At 39.4% G+C, this 18,973-nt stretch overlaps 2 protein-coding genes and 1 pseudogene across 3 annotated transcripts; 2 read left to right on the top strand and 1 right to left on the bottom strand.

The window, feature by feature from the left end:
• Window positions 1–498: 498 nt before the first annotated feature.
• Window positions 499–9,524, top strand: LOC111344828 (putative N-acetylated-alpha-linked acidic dipeptidase). 2 transcript variants are annotated; one of them, XM_022952090.2, is made up of 5 exons: window positions 499–727; window positions 6,041–6,254; window positions 6,366–6,563; window positions 6,958–7,252; window positions 7,663–9,524. In XM_022952090.2, the coding sequence occupies exons 1-5, from the start codon at window positions 663–665 to the stop codon at window positions 8,967–8,969; spliced, it is 2,079 nt and encodes a 692-aa protein (XP_022807825.2). In that variant the 5' UTR covers window positions 499–662; the 3' UTR covers window positions 8,970–9,524. The 2 variants fall into 2 exon arrangements, with proteins under 2 accessions (XP_022807825.2, XP_022807824.2); XM_022952089.2 differs by lacking the exon at window positions 499–727 and adding an exon at window positions 1,512–2,268.
• Window positions 9,525–12,426: 2,902 nt separating this feature from the next.
• LOC148718641 (uncharacterized) lies at window positions 12,427–15,954 on the top strand (annotated as a pseudogene).
• A 308-nt stretch (window positions 15,955–16,262) lies between these two features.
• Window positions 16,263–17,751, bottom strand: LOC111344833 (uncharacterized). The gene is made up of 3 exons (XM_088742047.1): window positions 17,448–17,751; window positions 16,984–17,193; window positions 16,263–16,402 (listed from the first exon to the last, which is right to left on the bottom strand). Exons 1-2 carry the CDS (start codon window positions 17,579–17,581, stop codon window positions 17,019–17,021), a joined length of 309 nt encoding a protein of 102 aa, XP_088598173.1. The 5' UTR covers window positions 17,582–17,751; the 3' UTR covers window positions 16,263–16,402; window positions 16,984–17,018.
• Window positions 17,752–18,973: the final 1,222 nt, after the last annotated feature.

Genomic DNA, 18,973 nt, shown 5'->3' on the forward strand with positions numbered 1-18,973 from the left:
CAAACTGGGCGCCTTTGTTAAGTCAGGTGTAGTCACGGTTCTCCTTGCACATTTACGGTTTCTGGATTTTCAGACAACGAGAGCTAGTGAGCAGTGGCACAACCACATTGCGTTCCGTTGTAGATCTAACTTCCAGCACGCCTCTCAGTTACATCGGATTACTTCTTGGTGTGTAGGAGTGCATTCCTATATTTTGGATCATTTCCAAAACTGTAGATTCCGGTAGAATACGAGATTATCTAAGTTATGGCTTGTGCGAAATAAAATATTTACGAAAGCTCATGAAATGATGTGAAATCCGCATGGATTACAGAAAGCTTGATAGCTATTGTAATTCACTCCAAGGCCTAAGGTTTGCAGCCAACGCAAAACGAAACATCACGTGTAAGCCCACAATTGACTCAGAGAGCGTGAAGGGTAGACCTCAAAGTTCGGTCAAAAGTAAAAAAATCGCGAAAGCCTTTAATATCAAAGACCAGATGCGAACAGAATAGACTACCTTTAGCGAGCCTTAAGTACAGGATTTAGTCCAGGATTTATAGATTTACGGGCGGAAGATGTTATATCTGACACCCCCGTAAAGACCCCGATACCCACTGCCGTAAACTCGTTATCAATGAAACAACAGCCAAGGGCCTGTCTGAAACAATTTCCCCAAGCAAATGAAAATAGCGAGGAATGTTCCAGAACTTCTCGGTTGTGCCATGCGAGCTGATTGCTTAATACAGTTGAGTGGAGTTGTTTGTTTATACACAATGCTGGCTAGATTGGAGTCTAATTATTCATTTTTCGAGATTTTTGTCAGTCAAAGTACAAGGAATTGTTTTTGCTCACGAAAGAATCTTGATGCAATGTTGTGTCGCATAAACAACTCTGAAGTGGTTTAATTTGGCGGGGTGGTAACACAAACATGTAAATGAAAAACTTACGTAAACCATCTGGATAAACAACGTTTTGACATCCAAGTGGTGGAATTTAAATAAGATTTAAATCCTTAACCCCTTTTAAATTCTATCGATGGATAATCTATTGAACCACCACACTTTACAAATCACTGCCAACGTTGTCCTTAATTTAACATTTGGTGAATATGCCTTTACATCGCTCAGCTTTCTTGGATACAGTGAATTATGTGCAGAAAGAACTCCATTCTTAGGTTCAAGAGAGTGTGAGGGCAAATGATTTTTGTGCATACATACTGATTATCACTGAGATAACGTTACACGTCAGTATTTCTACTTTGTTCTTATATGTCAGGGTAAGTCGATATCCCGGCTCAACATTCTTTATCTGACTGAATTCAGATAAGCGATAACATGCATTTAAAGAAAATATTTTTAATACGGAGGCTTGCTATTTATCCTAATGAAAATGGTGTCGTCTCAATCGTCGATTGATATTTCGCACGCGATGAACAATAAAAAAAATTCACCGAGGTCAGTGTCTGCGACGTACGTCAACACTACAAAGCAATATAACGTAGTTACACCCCACGCACGTAAATGTTTCTTCTCGTTGTTTACAGGATATGTTAACGCCGAATTCCTTGGCAAAAACACTGACTCATCGTTACTTTGTAAAAGTATGATACTTCTTTGATATGGATTTTGTTCGAAATTGTTTTTTTTTAATGTTAAAGCGGACACATATTTAAATTTGCGTTTATTTACAATTGGGCTGCTCAGGAAGGATTTATTTTATACGCTTGGCTAACAAGTACGTAAGTGGTTGACGAAACGGGATAATTGCCCAAGGGGACATTATTTTCATTTAAAACATATGAACTGAAGCTCGTGAATCAAGTAATTCGTTTTAAATGACAGAGTTCCAGTTGGCTGCCTTCCTTTAATAAGGTTCACCGCAAACACTCATTAGATTAAGTCGCCTACATCGAGCAGCCTTTGTTCCTTGCAAGCGCTTTTTTTTTTTTTTTTTAAGAAAAGCCTTTGTGTGCACTAAACACACTTCTCAAATGGAGCTGAATAGCTCCAAACTTCAGCTATCGTCGTCATTTTCACAGTCTGAAATTAGTTTTGGAGGACTTCGTCCTAAAAAGAAGCAAATTGTTTTGATAGTATTGTTTATTGGAGTCATTTCAGCATCGGGCGGTTTTCTCCTTGGATACTTTTTGAAAGGTGACAAGACCATCAAGAATGAACATTGCCCGAAGACTAAAGACCAGAGTGAGTCAAACCCCCGCGACGGCAATGAGGCTTTCAGCCAATTTAAGCAGAATGTTAACACCACAGAGCTCGAGGAAACCTTGAGGTACACCTTTAACCACTGATACTATAGCAAGGCTTTATGCTGGATACAATTTACAAAATTTCAAAAATATTTTCCACAGTTTTCGAGGTATCCTTGTCGATTATGGCAGGTAGGATAACATTGTAATAGTATTAGTTTCCGCGATAATAGTTTGTTTGTTTTGTTCGTTACCTAAATTTCATTTATCGGCCGCAAACTATGGAGGGTATGCTAATTCCTTTATGAATGCTCGCCTGAAAATATGACATATTAGTTGATTTATCACCACCGGGTCAAAATATAATTTAATTAATTTAACTGCGAGCAGACGCTTTCAGGGATGAAGCGCCATATTAGCGCTCAACCGAGTTACAGGCGCAGGTTCCAATCTCGTCGAAACCTCGATTTTTTCTGGTCTCTTACTTGTTATTTCCATAACTGTAGTTCACCTGTTCGATTTAAACCTTCGTTTAATAATTCACCTTTAGAATAAGAATGATGAAGTAAGTTCCTTGCTTTGTTCGTCGAACAAAGAAATATTTTATTTATGTCACCAGCATGGGACAAAGGAGGAAACTAAGTCCCTCACTGCTCTCTTTATTGGTCCATTGAATAGTAGAGGACTCGATGGTATGCTATGGCGTATGCTAGGTTCATATGTGATACGTGTCAAGCATACTGCCAGGATTAGCAATGTCGAGAGTGCTGTTTCTTTAAACTTAGTGCGAAAGAATTCACGTAAATTGTGACTTTCATATGATGCACGATCCTCAGAGTAGATAGCGCTATTTAAGCAATGGCGAAAATCAGACCTGAAAAAAATCAGGCCTGTACGGGATTCGAACCACTGACCTCTGTGATACTAGTGCAGCGCTCTACCAATTGAGCTAACAAGCCAACTGGGAGCAGGCCGTTAAGTTGATTCGTAACAAACCCGTGAAAGTGATAAATGAGATACAATGAAATATATGAACTTCATATATTTCATTGTATCTCATTGTGACTTTCGTTGCTACCTGTTGAACCTACATTGTTAGAATTGATCTCTCGCTCTCTCACTTTTCATGTATCTAAGTCTAAAGCGAAAAAAGCTTCCTATTTATTTCAAAATCAGATATCTGATCGAAACAGTTCTAATCTTGGAAGAGAACACACGGTTAAACAAGTCGGCAAATCACTCTCGTTTCTTCAACTATCTTTCATCAATTATCAATATTTTCTCTCAGTTTTAAGGAAGTTCGTGATGAGGTGATATTGCTCGAGGGCTGTAGCTTCCATCGTCAAAAATTTCAGAATTGATTCAGTTAATTATCAAAGAAATTTATTTTACCCTCAGGGATGACGTGCAGATCGACAACCAAATATTATCTCTCGAATGGATACGGGAAAGCGACTTTGGCATCAGTGTGTATTAACGAATGATTTCAAACATTTCCAAGAGCGTTTGACATGAAGAAAAAGCCGTACCCCCGCAGAGAATCCGAGGTTCAGACTTTTCGACTTGGAAAGGTCTGAGTTTCAGATCTTTTATAAATTTCGAATCTTTATAAACGTCCGGAAATTCTTGGTAGGGTTTTCAGTGTTCAGGGAACAAGTTCTCCGCATGCCGCTTACATCAGCAATGTCACAAATAGCTTCCTGTGTGGTGCAAAAATTAATCAAAGGAAACATTTTCAGGTATTTTCGTCGAGAAAGAGACATGCACTTAATTTTAGTACTTCTGACAGCTTCTGGAACAAAATTTATGTCGTTTCAGGAAAAGAGCTAGAATAATGACCTTAGAATTTGAGTTATTTCTAAAAAGAAGTACGGGGAAATGAAGATTTCATTACATACATTAGCGATTATTATAATTTATCTATTCATAAAGGCTTTATTGATCAGGTGTCAAACATTGTGGATTTATTTCATTCTTACTTTATTAGCTTAATCCTTTAAATATGAGGATTTAACGCTTGGAAAAGGAGCATTCCTATTCGCACAACCTTCCTCAGCCTCTAAAACCGCAATTGTACATGTAATTTTAGCTTGACAAATGCGCTTTTCAAAGAAATATTTCCTTTGAAATTGTAGAGCAGGGTGGAAAAGAATTCGATTTCAATCCCTTAAAAATTCTTGGACAATAAAGAATTGGTTCGTGCTTAGCATGCGTATGTCAAGTTGTGGATGTACGGGGAAGTTTGGAGCGCTCGAGAAAAGCGAAGGAGTTGCTCGAAGCGCAGCCGAGAGCAACTACAGCTTCTTGAAAACTACCCGAAAACTGCGAGTAAAAGAAAAGGCTAAAAGACTCAGGGATATTTGGAGATCGAAGCTTTATTTAGGGATCTATAAATTTGCTGATAGGAAGCTAAAAGTAAACGAGCTTCTTGCATATACGTGATCGCACAGTATAGAATTCACGGCTAGAAAATTGCGTAAATATGTGATGAAAATTCTGAAATTGTATGATTTTAAAATTAAAATCTATTGAAAAAATAATTTTCAGGGCATATCAGCATTTACAAAAAGTATTCACCAATGGAAAAACAAAGCAAATGCCCTCGAATTTCTTGCGTTTACTAGACCCACATGGTTGATTCACCATGTTTGAATTGTTGTTTAGTAGAATTTATGACCAAAAAATGGCCAGGCTTTGTATTGAAAATTCTAAAACCAAAGTCTTCTGTTGGACAACAGTTTTGAAACATGTCGATCGGTGACACTCAAAATAATATTTACGGCTCTAACGATTGTCCCCTGCGTCGCGAAGCCTCACTTGAAGTCAGAAAGGTCACTTCGTTCTCTTCCAGCCATTGTTCGCATCGCGTTTGGGAATAAAGCACCGTCAACTCTAGAACTGATTTCGTCGTTTAAACGAGCTACATTCTCATTGTCTTCGAAATAAGAATTGGTTTGGCATATTTACTATCCTTTTTTAGATTTTTACCAGGGTATATAATATCCTTAGGAATTAGGTAGAACTTGCGCCCGCGATATGTTTTAAGTATCCTTATCAGATGGTATCAGTACATTATGACCTTTGCAAGTATTTCCTAAATATGTTTCCTTGTACGAAAACGTTCTTTAGTGTATGTCACCAAGACAAAATTGCCAAGAAAGAAGTTTTCCGAGGAAAATAGCCTAATGCCAGTGGGGCGAATTATCTACAAGTAATGAAATCCTTCACGATCACCAAAAAGACCTAGAATTTTTCTTTGGATTCTGGCGTCCTGAAAGATGTTCAATTTTGTGTTATTTTTACTAGAGCTAAAAAAGGTTTACAAAAACCTTCATATTAAATAACTTTCTCGATTTCTATAAATCTAGACACCCAGTCGGCGCAATGCTTGAAGAATCTAATTGGCACTATAGCTGAATGAAGCTTAAACTAGATGGTGTACCAGGCACCTCTAGGTTCTCCAGAAGAGCTTTCTATTTCTTTGTCGAAATAACAACCATTTCGCTTTTGTCGTATTTTTCCAAAATATTACGCTGACGTTCACCTTGACATCCCGCTGGTCAGTGAAAGAAGCGCGTTTTTGTTTGATTACGAAATTCTTGTCTGAGCGCCAAGAAGTTTTGCTGTTCCTCTATATGTGTCAGTTGATAAGCAAAGAAAAGATGCTGAGATAATATTTTTACAAACCCATTTTTTTCCTGTTTTTGTACGAACTAAGGCAAACAGGAAAATGAAAATCCTATCAATATATAAGCCTTAATCCCCATAAAGAATTTTAGGAATTCCTTTCCAAAGATGTATAAATCATATCTCGAATTCATTACAAGATTAATCTTGTATTCTTTGGGCCTGCAGGTTCTATTCCAAGGAGCCTCATCTAGCTGGCGGGGATCGGCAACGACAACTTGCTTTTAAATTGGCTGAGACATGGCGAGGATATGGGTTTGACGAAGTTGAAATCCCGGACTACAAAGTGTTACTGTCCTATCCTGAGGAAAACAATCCAAACACCATCTCAGTTGTGTCTGAAAACGGGACATTGGTCAAAAACTTCAAAGAGCAGTTGAAGGTTTGATTTTCCTTCTTTTAAAAAATATTGATTTTCGTGTCAGTCTGTCAATTGATAGATGTCGTTGTCTCAAATTTTCCACCGGATAACATTTCGGTTTCTGTGAAGTAGGTCTCACCTGGCCCTGGAATCAAGGCCACAGACTGGTTTACTCCATACACCGCATATTCTAACAATGGGACTGCTGAAGGGAGACTTGTGTACGTCAATCGGGGAACTGCAAAGGATTTACAGGAGTTGGAAAAACTCAATATATCTCTGAATGGCACCATTCTGTTGACACGAGATTTTTGGGGCTTCTTTACTTTGGTATGTGAGGTTTCCCCCTCTCTGAGTATGTATACAGTTTTAAAAATAATTCGGGGAGGCCCACGCAAGACCTAATCAGCACCACTTAATCCTAAGCTAACTGCGTACAAAAACTGCACGTTGCTATGACTGTCTAATCTGTGTTAGTTCTAATCCTGCTTTTAGAATCTGAGCACAATTTTAATTTCAAGTAAATGTTGATTTTTGATCCCAAATTCTTAGTACTTTTAAGTTTAAAGGATCCATGCTAACCTGAATTTTGCGATGAATTTATTCTCTTCAAGTTAGAATCTCTTTGACTTTAACCCGAACTAGGAAAGATAATCCCATTTTTCCACTCGTTATTACAGTAGCACAGTTTAATTACTTATGTATTTGCTTGTCCACCTTTTAGACCAGCTTAGCTATCAGCAAAGGTGCTAAAGGGATTCTAATGTATCCAGATCCTAATGTGTATGCCCCAGAAGGAATAGGAAAAAATTCAACCTACCCCAACGCACCATGGCTTTCGTCTGAAGCAGTACCCTTGGGTGGAGTTTATGGTGAACTTGGCGACCCCTTGTCGAAGGGTCTCCCTTCCAAAGAGGGCATCTTCCATAAATCAAAGAAGAATTGGCAGGTTGGATTGCCATTACTTTTACAACCAATATCATATGGAACAGCACGGTCTCTATTGGAAGAAGTTGGAGGTAAGGATGATCAACATTTCTGTATGATTTACTTGTCCCAATCATTTATTGCACAGATGTGAGTAGCGCAACCGATCAGAAGTATGTGCTACGGCATTGTTGGACAATGGACGAGGAAAGGTGTCACCACGCCGATAGAACGTATTCCTAAACTTTGAGAGGAGTTCCTGTTATTCTGTTCAGTGAGTAATAAATTTGATAATTATGTATAAATGAAACGACGAAAAAATCAACTAGGTGTAAAAACCGCAAAGCGCGCTTACGGGCTTAAATTTACAGCGGTGAACTGCAGGATGGAATGATTCGTTGTCCATGCTTAGCCTTTAACCTCAAGCTTAATTTTGGCCCGTTTAGTCTGGTCTGTTTTATTGAAACCCGTGATAAACCAGATTTTGGGTTTTCTTTACCAGTGGACGATATACCCTCGGAGTGGCTTAAAAATCTCGACCTCACGTTGCAACTCAACCTGCACGGCTCTTCGGGAAGGAACAGAACCGTAAAACTTACCATCAACAACCAGCTGGTTCAAAAGACGATTTATAACGTGATCGGCACCATTAATGGTTGGCAGGAACCGGATCGGTACGTTTTCCTAGGAAACCACCGAGATGCATGGGTATATGGCGCTGCCGATGCAACCACGGGGATTGCAGTTCTGAAAGAAACGAGTAGAGTATTGGGCAAACTTTTGAAACAAGGTTGGAGACCAAGGAGGACAATAAAACTCTGCAGCTTCGGTGGAGAGGAATTTGGCCTGATCGGTTCTGTTGAATGGATGGAGGAAAACTCTTTGATTTTTAAGGAGCGTGGTGTGGCCTACTTGAACACTGATGTTCCAGTGCAGGGAAATTATGTTCTTTTAGCTCAATCTAGCCCTCTACTCAGCGACGTTATATACAAGTGGACAAAACTGGTGGAGGTGCCATTTGAAAATGGAAGCTATGAATCTATATATGATGTAATGTTGAAGCGTGGACCAACGCCTTCAAACCCGCATGAGCCAAAACTCTGGGCTTTCCAGTTTGCAAGCGACTACATACCGTTCTTCTTTATGGCGGGTATACCATCCGCAGATTTTAGTTATTTCTTTGGCTACGATGAGCAAAAGGGCGGTTGGAAGCTTTATCCATCATATCATACTCAGGAGGACAATTTTTACTGGGTGAAGAAATTTGCTGATCCAGAGTTTGAGATTCATCGCGCCATGACTCTGCTCATGGGTGGCATGCTATTGGATTTATCAGACTCCCAGATCATCCCTTTCAATTTGTCTCGACTCATGAACACAATACATCGAGCGTTTGATAGCCTTACGGCCTTAAACTCGACATTTAAGAGCGAAAAAGCTGTACGAGACGGCATTTCGGCTGTAAGCAGATCCATAGCTAACTTCTCAAGATCATACAATTCGTTTACGAACTTGGTCAGCAAAGTCAGTCGAGAAAAAAACGTGAATCCCCTCAAAGTGCGATTGTTGAACAACCAGTTGAGCCAAGTTGGAAAATCATTCATAGATTCTAGACACTCTACCCATAACCCAAGTATTTTCCAGAACGTTCTTTTCAAGGACTCATTTTTAGGCGTTTTAGGAGCATTTATGGAGGCCAGAACAACTAATGATACTGCAAAGATTCAGGAGCAACTGTCTATCGTTTCCATAGCCCTTTCGACAGCTGCTAAGATCTTAGAACCTATCAGACTTCCTAAAGACAAATGAGAGGATAGGATTAAGAAACGATTACCCTTCACTGACTTGCGTCACGTCTATTCGAAATTTCAGTGGGTTATCATTTACTTCATCATAATTTGATTAATTTTTCCGAAAGCTTTGCTTAGTGAAAAGCAACACATGTAAAAAACATTGCCAACAATATCAATACAGTGTTAGGTCACGGAGATCATTTTTGCGAAAAAAGTAGATTTAGTAATTTGCACAAACTGATAACAATGTGAGTATATTTAAGTTAGCTACTTCGTCGTGGAAGCTACGTACCCTTTCTTTGAATATCAGGAATTTATTGACTCTTTTGTACATAGGCTATCATGATAAACTTAGAGTGGATAATTATGAGTATAGGCGTACGTTTTAACTTGAAAATTTTTAAGAACCATTTGTGTGGATGCAATATATTCCAAGCTTGTGTTATAAACTCTAGATAACGCTTTTCTTTTGCTAAATTCAGACGTAGTCGTTGAAATTTATCTGCCTCCATAATAGGTAGATAAAGACTAGATTATAGTATCAGTTTTCATTAAAGCTGTTTTTTCATGATCCTGTTCGCGTTAAACGTGTTTTATTTACACTATGTTTTGTCCAAGGATGCCCAAATTTTTTATATACTTTAGTTTATAAAGATAAGAGTCAGGATGATAATGATGATGATCGGAAACTGACAGTGACAGGGAGAACAACAGTGACAACAACAGCGACAGCGACAGTGCCAGTAGCAGCGACAGTGATAGTGACAGTGACAGTGACGTGACAGTGACAATGATAGTGACAGTGACAGTGACTGTGGAAATTATAGTGACAGTGTGCCATTGACAGTGATAGTGACAGCGACGTGATAACGACAATGACAGTGACAGAGATAGTAACAGTGTGCCATTGACAGTGATAGTGACAGCGACGTGATAATGACAATGACAATGACAGTGACACTGACAATGATAGTGACAGTGTGACAGTGACAATGATAGTGACAATGGTAGTGACAGTGAGCCATTGACAGTGATAGTGACAGCGACGTGATAATGATAATGACATTGACAGTGACACTGACAATGACAGTGACAGTGATAGTGACAGCGACGTGATAATGATAATGACAGTGACAGACACTGACAATGACAGTGACAGTGATAGTGACAGCGACGTGATAATGATAATGACAGTGACAGTGACAATGATGGTGACAGTGTGCCATTGACAGTGATAGTGACAGCGACGTGATAATGATAGTGACAGTGACACTGACAATGACAGTGACAGTGACAGTGATAGTGACAGCGACGTGATAATGATAATGACAGTGACAGTGACACTGACAATTACAGTGACAGTGATAGTGACAGCGACGTGATAATGATAATGACAGTGACAGTGACACTGACAATGACAGTGACAGTGACAGTGACAGCGACGTGATAATGATAATGACAGTGACAGACACTGACAATGACAGTGACAGTGACAGTGATAGTGACAGCGACGTGATAATGATAATGACAGGGACAGTGACACTGACAATGACATTGACAGTGACATTGACATTGACAGTGACATTGACAGTGACATTGACAGTGACAGTGATAGTGATAGTGACAGTGACATCGACAGTGACAGTGACATTGACAGAGACAGTGACAGTGATAGTGACAGCGACGTGATAATGACAATGACAGTGACAGTGACATTGACAGTGACATTGACAGTGAGAGTGACAGTGATAGTGACAGCGACGTGATAATGACAATGACAGTGACAGTGACAGTGACAATGATAGTGACAGTGAGCCATTGACAGTGATAGTGACAACGACGTGATAATGATAATGACAGTGACACTGACAATGACAGTGACAGTGACAGTGACATTGACAGTGACATTGGCAGTGACAGTGATAGTGATAGTGACGGTGACAGGGATATTTGACGGTAACAGTGACCGGGGCAGCGACAGACAGACAGACAGCGACAGTGACAGTGGCTTTGGCACCATCAACTGGATATCACAAGAAATGCAACAACAAAAAAGACTAAAGCATAAAGAGGTTAAAGCATTCATCCTAGACATCTTTATTCTGCACGGAAGAAGAATAAATTATGAAAAATTCAAATGCTAGCTGTTTTAAAAGTCGATTACATTATCAGGAAGCCAGCCCACACATCATGCCCCGAGTTAGAAAACAAGTAAGAGCAACAATAACAATTGCCCGCTTGAAAGACAGGCGTGGATGAAAGGACAAGTGACGCTTAGACGGTGAAGTGTTTTCTATAGGACTAGCAAACAGGATTAGGTTTAAGACTGAAAGAAAAGATTATATTCTTCTCTCCAAAATCCACCTTCAATTGGCATTCTCCCAGTCATTTTCTAAAGTCGCCAACAGATGTTTGTGTGCTGCTCTGTTCCTTTACTGACAAATAAAAAAAATATTGACATAAATTCTTCATTATGGAACATTCATTTTCTCTCATACAAGTGGGACAAGATGATTAAAAGCCTCAAATTTGCAGTTTCAGTTTCTTTAGGTCAAAAACGTATAAATGTTCGAACGAAAGACCCCAGAGATCAAATACATGACTCCAAGTAAGTGTGCAAGGACTTGGGAACTCATTTCAGTATAAAAGTCTTCAAAATCATTGCTTTCGGCTTTGCAGTTGGAGTTGTAAAGTGATAAGCTTATAGCTTCTTGGCAGATATGAAGGCTTTTGTTTTTCAAATATGCAAGTAATGTTCTCCTTAGGATTTATCAATCGACAGGCTCGGAAATGCTTCTTTTTTGTTATATTTAAAGGGCTAAATCTCCCTCCAGGTGGCCCCGAAATGCATTCATCAAGCTCGTCTTCCGAAGTGCTTTTGAAATGACTAGAAAAGCTCAGATAGCTAATTAATGATTTTGTCACCAATAAGCAATAGAATTTAACTCTCAACCCACGGAAGGGCGCTGGGTTATAAATTTCTCGGCTATCGAGAGGGTCAGCAAATTGGCACTTAGTAAGATAAGGCAGAGATCGGCTCAAGAGTATTTCTTTCTTATTTTCTTATTTTCCTTTCCGTTATCTTTACGAGAACATTTGTTTTGATCCTGTATTCCAAAGGAGGCTTGCTATCTACAAAAATAAGTTGATTAGCTCAATTGGTTACAGCGCCGGATTGTGTTGTGCGGGAGGTCGAGGGTTCTTGCCTCGGCCGGACCAATACTCAGGGTCTTAAAATAACTGATGAGAATTTGCTACCTTTCTAAAATATCAAGAAATGGATAGATATTCTAGTCTTCTCGGATAAGGACGAATAAACCGTATGCCCCGTCTCCTGCAAGGTTAGGGGGTAGGAGACGTTAATTTGCCACGCACGAGATTACTGTGTGGGGGATGTTCTCCTCTGGGGTGGGATGGGTGGGTTTGTCTTACGTTATATATATATATATATATATGAGACACTAGCTCGGGTAATTGGGTTACCATGCCTCACGTAAAGACAATAAACTTGATTGTACTGCATTGTATTGTAGACCGGCACAAGGGTTTTTTGTTTAAGCGTCAGAATAAAATCATTTGTCGCTACTTCTCGATGCAACATTCGTTATGCGTGGCAAGTGCGCAATAAAATATAAGACCTCGTTGGCAATTTTAAAAGATACTGAAACAGGTCGTAACAGACCATTTACTGCCATAGATTTTTCTTGTTTAGTTATTCTGATCGCTTCAGAGAATGATAAGACGGGTAATTAATATTTCCCGAAATTGCCCGAATATCATTTCCTAGAAAAATGGACAATGAAAATCATGGGCTTTCTCCGAACTATTTATTGACTCTGCCACAGGAATATCATCCACCACGAACCCTACTTTCATCCTCTAAATCACCTCTTATTACTACGTAAACTCTATGACCTACAGTCAACGTGTGCTATCCATCTATGCACCTGTATTATGGAACATTCTGCTCAATTCTCTTAAAATGCTGTTTCGGTCTCGTCCTTCAAAGCTGCCTTAGAAACATCTATATTTCGGAAGTTTTTTCTTTAAACTCTAAGAATTGTTTTATATGTTTTTACTTAATCATTGTTTTTGTTATTTTGTGTTGACGATTGGTTATATATATAGATGTAACCGCATTGAGACTTGAAATGCCCACATAAAATATTGTTATTATTCTTCTTATTCTTCTCTCCTTATTATTATTATTACCGTTATTATAATTATTAATCAGGAAATTAAAACAGCCATGGAAAAAATTAGCGATAAAGAACAGGCCACAGTTGTTCGAAGGCTGGAAAACGCTATCCAGTAACGTTGGTAAATATTTACCCGTTGGATAGCGATTTGGGACCCTCGTTGTGAGTAAGTGAGGTGACAAGATGGCCGGCCGTGGTAGAGTCCCTACCACTTTTAATAATCTGAGCCCTCTTGCCACACTTATTCTGGTATTTAGCTCCATTGACATCTCGAAAAAAACCTCACTAAGCACTGGATCAGTTTTCTACTGCGAATATTCGTGTACTTTGAGGAATATTTCAGTTTCACTACGAGGGCTGCGTGTGTGAGAACGAGAACGAGGTATCTCGGAGCCAAACTGAGCTACTACCCGAATAGCGACTCTTGCCTTCAACTGGGAAGAATTGCCATCAGTGGAGTTTCAAAAAATCCCGGACCTACAGTGGAAAGAAAGAGAAGCGGAGAGAAACCTACTAAAAGTGTGCACCGGCTGCGGAAAAACTATGAGAAAGAACCAAAATGGCGTGCTGTGCTCTGGTTGTACTGGCCTATTCCACTTAAAGTGCACTGGCATGAATAGAAAGGAATTGAACAGCTACCGTAGGAACGGCACATGGCTTTGTGCAGATGCTGTATGCCTCAGTTTACAGACAGCTTTTCTGAGGATTCGGTGAACGAAGAAATACTGAGCGTTATGAGTGATGACGATTCGACATCTGACGCATTGGAATGGTTTTCAGGGAATATAAAAAGCTACTATAAGTCCAACATTAAAATCGCTCATTTGAATATTAACTCCATTCAAAACAAGCTCGATGAGGTTAAAGAAATGTTGAACCGGAATATGTTTCATATTCTATTTATTAGCGAAACTAAGCTGGACGGATCGTATTCCTCTACTTCTATCTCCTAGGATACCGGATTGTACGACGAGATCGGAAAAAAGGTGTAGGTGGATTAATGGCGTTCATACGGGAAGACTTGTTTGCCTACAGGCGTCGAAAATTAGAGCCGGAGTCGGTCGAGGCAATATGTTTAGATGTACGGATTTTAGAAAGTGCCGTTTCATTGTCTGTGCATGTTACAGATCCGAGAAAGTCAACAAGCCTGCAAAATTTATATCTTCGCTGAGTTCTGCAATCGAACTGATGTTTAAGTGCCGCCAAGAGATAATTTTAATAGGAGGTTATAATTTGGTAATTTGGGCATGCATGTTAATGAAGATAAAGGAAGAAGGGAAAACAAGGCACTCAAGGATCTGTGCGACAGGTTTTGTTTATTCAATCAAATTACCGAACCTACGAGAATTACGGAGAAAAGCCAATCATTGATAGATGTTATCTTGGCCAGTCATCCTGAACGTTTCGCCACCAGTGGCAACTTGCATCTTGGAGTTAGTGATCATGATTTAGTATTCGCAGTCAGGAAACAGAAAATTCCAAGACCAAACGCACGCGAGATTGAATATAGAAGCATGAAAAATTTGGTTGAAAAGGAACTTCTAGAAGAACTAACGAGGGTCCCTTGGGACTCGGCGTATACTTTTGAAGATGTTGATGACCTATGGGATCACTGGGCGAAGCTTTACTGCGAGGTGTTGGACAAACACGCCCCTCTAAAGAAAAAGTGGGTCAGAGGTGACCAGCTGCCGTGGATCACTCCTGAATTACAACGTGAAATTTCTCGGCGAAATCGACTATTCAAGAAACACGCTAGAAATCCAACTGATTCTTCTTGGGAAGAATACCGTGATGCTTCCTTGAATAAAAAGTATCATGGAGAATTCTAGAGGAAAATGAAACCGCTTCTACCAAGTAAGGCGAAGACGCAGTCCAAGATCGTTTTGCTGGAGAACGAGCAATTGATTACGGACCCCAAGTGTGTTGCTGAGATATTTAATAATTATTTTTGTGACGCAGCTGCAAGTGACGGCGCTCAAATGAGTGTGGATGAATTTACTGATCACCCTAGCGTCAAGAGGATTGCTGAACATTTCGGACCTGCAAGCAATTTTGATTTTCAGCTGATAGAGGCGGAATATGCGAAGGACATACTGTTGAAGCTTAATCCAAGGAAACCCGTAGGATGCGATAACATATCGCAAAGACTATTGCGTATTACAGCTCCCGCCATTGCACAGTAGGAGACGGGGACCTACGATTTATCGTCCTTCTCCGAGAAGACTAGAATGTCTAACCATTTGCAGATGTTATGGCAAAGGCAGCAAATTCTCCTCAGTTATTTTAAGACCCTAAGTGGTGGTCCGGTATGGGACTTAAACCCTCGGCTTCCCACAGGGCAGTCCGGCGATCTACATAATAAGCTACTCAAGTAATGGAATATCTTTAGCAAGTGAAGACACCACTGTCGCATTGGTTATCCATGATAACAGTGACCTTTGTGCTGAAGGTTTACCAGATTCTAAAAATGATGTCAAATGAACGAGATGCAGTCAGGTAATGTTCGACAAAAACAAATGAAAGGACCATTTTCTGCCTTCAGTTAAGCATAAAATGCACTTTTCAGCATTTTATAGAATACTGGATTATGGCTTTTTGAGGGCCTGTAAATGCCCTTCGGCAATAAATAAAGAAATATTGCGCTATACCTGTAATACACAACACTATGAACGCAAGCCCACACAACAAGGTAACGAAAGCGAAGAAACAAAGTCAAAAGGATAGAAAAAAATAAAAATACGATATATATAAGATTACGGCGAAATGAATATCATCTGGTATCATGCGATATCCTCTTGGTATGTTTTTAACGCTATAAAACTTGTACGAAAGCGATCCCCGCAGTAGTCAGTGAACCGCACTACTTATATTACAGCAGTGGTGAAAATAGAACTTATTTTTCTTACGTTTGAAAAATAGGCTATAGCGGCTTCCTGAGAACGTGCAAGTACTCTTCGGCAATACATAAAGAAATATTTTTATTCCTTCAGACAACCAATATCGCGACGAAAATTCAGTTTGAATTTGTAAAAGCCGGCTTTTTGACTCGAAATTTATGTTCGAGTAGACCAGTTTATTTCTAAACAAATTTATAACAAGAAGTCTATTCCTTTCCTTAAAAGGCTGCTTTTAATGCTCACTTGTATGTTTTACATCCCAGCTTTTACTTCACCATAAAAATCCTGCTAGAGCAGGAAAACACATCTAAACCAAGTCCAATATTTTCAATAGGGACATCTTCCTTGGAAATCTAGAGAGAAAGATGCCAAGGGATAACAACAAATAAATGTTAGATCATATTAGAAATTAATGTCTAATCATATCATCATATATCAAAAGTGGCCTTGAGATCCTGAGTATAGAGTCAATAAGCATTTTGTCATATGATATAACAAACTAAGTTTTGAAAAATTCAAAGAGTCGGTTTTAACTTAAATGGGGTGCGATAGACTGGCGCGCGCGGGAAAACCACAAAAAAGGTTCTACAATGAAAGCTTTTCGAGTCAGAAGAAGAACCTCATGGTTCACTGAAAAACGTGACTTGCTTTCTCATTTTTCTTCACTGCCGTCACTCATTTTTTTGCAACAAGCGCGAGCAATGTGTTTTTTCGTTTTTTGCAACAAGGCCTTACAACTGCGGCCTTTCAAAATTGTTTTCTATGGAAATGCGCGAGTGGGGCCGGACGGATCAAATGATAATGGCAAATTATGTAAGAAGAACCCCCTATACCCGGCTAATCATTACTTAAAAATAATAATTTGAAAGGAAACTTGATTTAACTTCTTAAGTTTACCAGCGTAAACCTTTCATCGTTTTCCTTTTAAGCTCACCTAAATATTCTGAGACAAAGCAGCCCTTTTCGCTGTTAGTCCCCTCGACGACGACGTCTACGCCAGCCACAACGTCTGCGTCGACGTCGACGTCGACGTCTTCGTCGTCGTCTACGTCGACGGCAAGGGGAACGACGGCGGTATCGGTCGACAGTATCGCGTGGATACCGATCATGTTCCCCTACATCTAATGAACTTTGTTCCATAAAACTGAAAGAAAGTAAAAAATAATCAAAACGTAAAAAAAGCAGATGAAAGTCTGCAAGATGCGATTTTCACCATGTCATTTCACCTTTTATTGAAGTAAGTGAAAGGGGATCGTCTATACTTTTTCTATGACAAGGAGAGTTTTTTAAAATAGAATTTTGCATCCATGCGAGGTTTCTTTAATTTATACCGGGAACTTTCAATAAGCAGCAGTTGGATGATAAGAAAACTATTTTGGGTTAATTTCTTTCTCTTACCTCTCAGCACCTGCTGATTTCAAGTCAGTTGCACCTTTTTCGATTTCGGTGCTATTTGATATCTCTCCATCTTGCAGGGCAAATCCTATGGCCAGGATAAAGCCGACCAACGCCAAAAGAAACAGTCTGTTCATCACGAGGACGCCTTTTTCGTCTGCAAACAATTAGCTTCAAACAGCGCCTTTTATTGCTTTTCGATCAGACAGACTCGGAAGAAAATGTCTGGAAAAAACCGCCAGTTTGCTAAGCAGGTATCCTGGTTGACGTGAATGTTTTGACAACTGCGGAAAAGTTTATTTACGTCTAACTAAACTTCTGAATACACAGATATTGACAATGATATTCTTTCTATTTTCATCTATTTTCATTATCACTGTATTGTCTTCTTCGAGTAGTAAGGCAATTATTCTGAATAACATATCGTTTCCATACCCATCCACGCTCCCCCCCCCCCCCACACACACACACATGTACACAAATTAAGAAAAATAGGAATGTTATCTGAAATTCTCCACTTCCTATCATGCTCAAAGTTGCTTTGGGAATTTGAACTTCGTGTGGATTATTTTGGAATACCTATGTAAGATTCGAAGGGCAGTAGAAACGTGCATTAGTGATTAATGTCGTACTGTAAATGACCTGAAGATAGCAGTTACAGTCCATGTGGTTTGATCGAACGTGAGAGCCGTCATGAAAAGGATTGTCGCCGATCGTGACAACTGACGTTTCGAAAACTTGAGGGGATTGAAGGAACAGCGCTGATTTAAACGCAAATATATTTCGTACCAAATTGATATATATAGTGTATTAGAAGAGGTTGATCGCTTACTATTCAAAAAGATCGCCAGTATGCCTGGTCACTCTCAGTACCCTTCTGTCGCTAAAACGAAAGAAAGCTCAGCGCGCCTTCGAGTTCCTAATAGTGAACTCCCTAGGGTTAATACCCAGCGTTTTAAAAATAGTTTTTTTTTAACAGGCTCTTTTTTAAATATAGAGTAGCTATATAATGTAATGTCTTATAATATGTAATGTTGATAGCCTTGTAATTATTTTTATGTAAATTTTCTTGTTTTAGCATGTATTTTTGCTTAAAAACAATAAAGACCTTAGACCTAAGAAGAACCGAAGCCATAATCAGAATTAAGAGTATCCTTATATAATTACAACAGCGAAACTTAAAATAATAATAGGTGATCAAGGACAAAAATACATCTTGATCTTGACGAAAAGCTTTCTTATTATGACATGGTCAATGAATTAACGAGGTATTTTTCCGTCCTATTATTAGGAAGGGTACGTTTACGTGTTTTGAATAATGGACTGGATGCCTGGGCATTTGCGCCGAGACTGTAAGCAAGGGCGTAGCCAGGGGGGGTCCTGGGGTGCCCGTGATCCCCCCTTGGTAGGTCTTCTTTAGAGGAAACAACCTACAATATTCAGGTGGCGAAAACGCCATGACAATATCTTGGCCGTAAAAGCCATTGATATGAGTCTTCATGCCGCGATAATACGACTGAGCCCGCTGA

Source organism: Stylophora pistillata, chromosome 12, assembly GCF_964205215.1.
Source record: "Stylophora pistillata chromosome 12, jaStyPist1.2, whole genome shotgun sequence".
In the NCBI taxonomy this organism is placed as follows: domain Eukaryota; kingdom Metazoa; phylum Cnidaria; class Anthozoa; order Scleractinia; family Pocilloporidae; genus Stylophora; species Stylophora pistillata.

What these genes read in the sequence shown, in the direction of transcription:
- LOC111344828 (XM_022952089.2), top strand. Translation starts at nt 1,973, where the DNA reads ATGGAGCTGAATAGCTCCAAACTTCAGCTATCGTCGTCATTTTCACAG. An exon ending in GAGCTCGAGGAAACCTTGAG is followed by an intron (nt 2,269 to 6,040) that starts GTACACCTTTAA and finishes TTGGGCCTGCAG; the next exon opens with GTTCTATTCCAAGGAGCCTC. An exon ending in TTTGGGGCTTCTTTACTTTG is followed by an intron (nt 6,564 to 6,957) that starts GTATGTGAGGTT and finishes TCCACCTTTTAG; the next exon opens with ACCAGCTTAGCTATCAGCAA.
- LOC111344833 (XM_088742047.1), bottom strand. Translation starts at nt 17,581, where the DNA reads ATGAACAGACTGTTTCTTTTGGCGTTGGTCGGCTTTATCCTGGCCATA. An exon ending in AAATCAGCAGGTGCTGAGAG is followed by an intron (nt 17,194 to 17,447) that starts GTAAGAGAAAGA and finishes ACTTTCTTTCAG; the next exon opens with TTTTATGGAACAAAGTTCAT.